The 3,149-nt window shown below is 35.0% G+C and overlaps 1 protein-coding gene across 1 annotated transcript in view; it reads left to right on the top strand.

Annotated features, from left to right (window-relative positions):
- RB1 (RB transcriptional corepressor 1) overlaps nt 1–3,149 on the top strand; it is a 180,083-nt gene that overhangs the window by 66,512 nt on the left and 110,422 nt on the right. Inside the window, exon 7 of the mRNA XM_017873723.1 lies at nt 931–1,014. Within this exon, the coding sequence (XP_017729212.1) occupies nt 931–1,014 (84 nt within the window). The remainder of the gene's footprint in view (nt 1–930; nt 1,015–3,149) is intronic.

Raw genomic sequence — 3,149 nt, 5'->3', positions numbered from 1 at the left:
TTTTTTTTTGAGACGGAGTTCCGCTCTGGTTGCCCAGGCTAGAGTGCAATGGCGCAGTCACGGCTCACCGCAACCTCCGCCTCCTGGGTTCAGGCAATTCTCCTGCCTCAACCTCCTGACTAGCTGGGATTACAGGCATGTGCCACCAAGCCCAGCTAATTTTTTTTTGTATTTTTGGTAGAGGCGGGACTTCTCCACGTTGGTCAGGCTGGCCTCGAACTCCCTACCTCAAGTGATCTGCCTGCTTCGGCCTCCCGAAGTGCTGGGATTACAGGCATGAGCCACCGCGCCCGGCCTGATAAATATTTCTTAATCAGGTCACAAAACCCACAGCCTATAAAATAAACAATTGATAAATTTAAGTACATGAAAATTAAGAAGTTTTCTCCATCAGAAGACACCACTGAATAATTTGGTTTTGAAATGAATTATTGGGTATTAATTTTGGGTGTGAAATTTTTTTTTTTAATTTATGCTTAAAAATTGACTTGATATTTTCTGAGCAGATATCAGATGACCTATGAGTGAAATGTCCAAAAATATACTCTAGAGAGAAATCAGAGGCAATGTAGAAAAGTGAAAAGAGCCTTGGCTTTGATGGTAGACAGACTGGATTTTAATCCAAACTCTGCCACGAGTCAAGTTGCTTAATTTTTTTGTGTCCTGTCTTTTTATCATTTGTTAAATGTGGAATATTGAAATTGGTTTCAAGGAGTTCTCTTCCCATAAATCCCATTTCTTTAACAGTTTCCTACTTACCTTCATATGCATTAAAAAGTAAATAATTGAATTAATTATAAATATTACACTATCTTGAATGGATGTCATTGATAAAATGTCAGTTAACACTTTCATTCTAGTGTTAATAGTGACAGAGATTAGATTTGGTTTTACATTTTAATGATCATGTTGTAATTTCATCTTTTTCAGGTGAAAAATGTTTATTTCAAAAATTTTATACCTTTTATGAATTCTCTTGGACTTGTAACATCTAATGGGCTTCCAGAGGTAATCTGAAAGGAAATTTAATAAAACATTAATGTTTTGAGACTATGGAGGGAGGATAATTGTCTAACTTTCTTAGATCAATTTACTGTGTATCAAAATTTTTTTTTTTGCCCAAGAAGAATCTAGCCAAGTTGAATTGTGGTGAAACTAACTTTTGTATAGTTAACATAAAGCTTTTGAGTAGATAATCAAATGTATTAGCATCATTTTGTGATTTATACTAGAAATCAATCTTTATTGAAATTTTTCAAAACCCAAAGTATAGACTTTTAAACTTCTAAATACCATTAAATAGCTAAATATTAATAGCTAAATATACACAGTTACATTTGCTTTGGTAAGCATCATTAAGTGTAGGAACCATGATTAATGTCATCTACATTATTGGCATTACTATATTGTGGAACATCTCTTTTGAGGACTTTTAGGAACTACTTAATTGAAAATACAAATGTATTTGTTGAAATGACTGTGACTATTGCAGAAGTGTTTTACTTTTGTGATAGTCCATCCATCTATCTGTTTTGTTTTGCATTTTCCTACAAATGTCTTTCCAATGAGAACAGAATAACAGAGCTTTGCATGGTAAGGTGCAATATGTGGAGAAAAGGATGCTGTGATAAATGATGAAGAACAAAACCAGTGTTTTAGAAGCACTTAGTATTAGTCACTATGACCAAAAGGCATGAAATAAAATATCTAGACTGCTAGTTCTGTAACCTGAATTGATAGCTAGTTTTTGAATTAATTTATTAATTCAACAAATATTTTTTGAATGCTTAATATATGTCAGACATGTGCTAGATACTATGGATACAGAGATTTCACTCTCAGTCACTATCCTTAAAGTGCTAGTGGGAGAGGCTGACAAAGATATAGACCATTACAGGAGTCTACAAGACTGTGATAAAAGTATTCACAGGGTTCTGCGATATCTCAAAGGAGAGTACCTAATCCAAACTGGGGCTGATAGGTTTTGTGGAATATAGTTTAGAGATGATGTGATTTCAAATCTGAGTAAGCATTACAGATACAGCATTTACAAGGGTGGGACATTATAGATTCAAAGGTGCAGTGATGTATGATAGTATGGTCTGATCAGTGAACTCTTAAGTAATTCATTAAGGTTGGGATACAGGGTAGAACAATTAAAATATGGTACTGAAGAGGCAAGAAGGGACCAAATGTTATATTAATGAGTCTTGTTACCACTTTTGGTACCAAAAAATAGGCTGTTCATAACTTTAAAATCTGTTATAGCAATCTTTTTTTTCCTTTAAAAGGATTACAGTTTTAATATAAATCTTAAGAGTAATTTTACTTTTTCTCCAATATTTCACATAATATAGTCAATCAATAGATGACTGGTAATTAGTGCCTCAACTAAGGTAGGACAGGAACAATGATTAAACTTAAGCACAGATTATTGTTCTATCTAATACATTTATGAAGATTAATGAAAAGTTTGCATTTAATTGGGTTTCTTCCTATCTCTCCTTTTAGAATGCAATTTTACCTCTCTCAGGTTAGAATCACTTTGGTGTTAAAAGTCACAGTAGAAGGCATGCCAATAGCTTTCTCTTGGGCATTGGTTTTTAAAGTATGATTAAAAAATTATGGATCAGAACTGATGAAAGATTTACAAATTCTAGCAATTGAAAAAGTATCTAAGATTGGGAATAAATTGTGCAAGTGTGTTAATTGAACTGATAAACTTTTCTCTTGCCCAAGATACTTAACTGAAGGGTACTGGAGTGAACCAAAGGGTTTAGAAAACATTGGTAGAATATGTAATCAAGAGGATTTGCAATAATGTTTGAAAAAATATTTTGTATTGATAAACATAAAAGTAGACCGGGCACGGTGGCTCACGCCTGTAATCCTAGTACTTTGGGAGGCTGAGGCAGGTGAATCACCTGAGGTCAGGAGTTCAAGACCAGCTTGGCCAACACGGTGAAACCCCATCTCTACTAAAAATACAAAAATTAGCCGGGCGTGGTAGCAGGTACCTATAATCCCAGCTCCTTGGGAGGCTGAGCAGGAGAATCGCTTGAACCCGGTAGGTGGAGGTAGCAGTGAGCCGAGATTGTGCCACTACACTCCAGCCTGGGCAAAAGAGCAAAACTCCATCTCAAAAAAAA

This window comes from Rhinopithecus bieti, unplaced genomic scaffold, assembly GCF_001698545.2.
Source record: "Rhinopithecus bieti isolate Rb0 unplaced genomic scaffold, ASM169854v2 scaffold_7398, whole genome shotgun sequence".
In the NCBI taxonomy this organism is placed as follows: Eukaryota; Metazoa; Chordata; class Mammalia; order Primates; family Cercopithecidae; genus Rhinopithecus; species Rhinopithecus bieti.
Note: the sequence above shows the minus strand (reverse complement) of the source record. Positions and strands in the feature narration are given on the sequence as shown.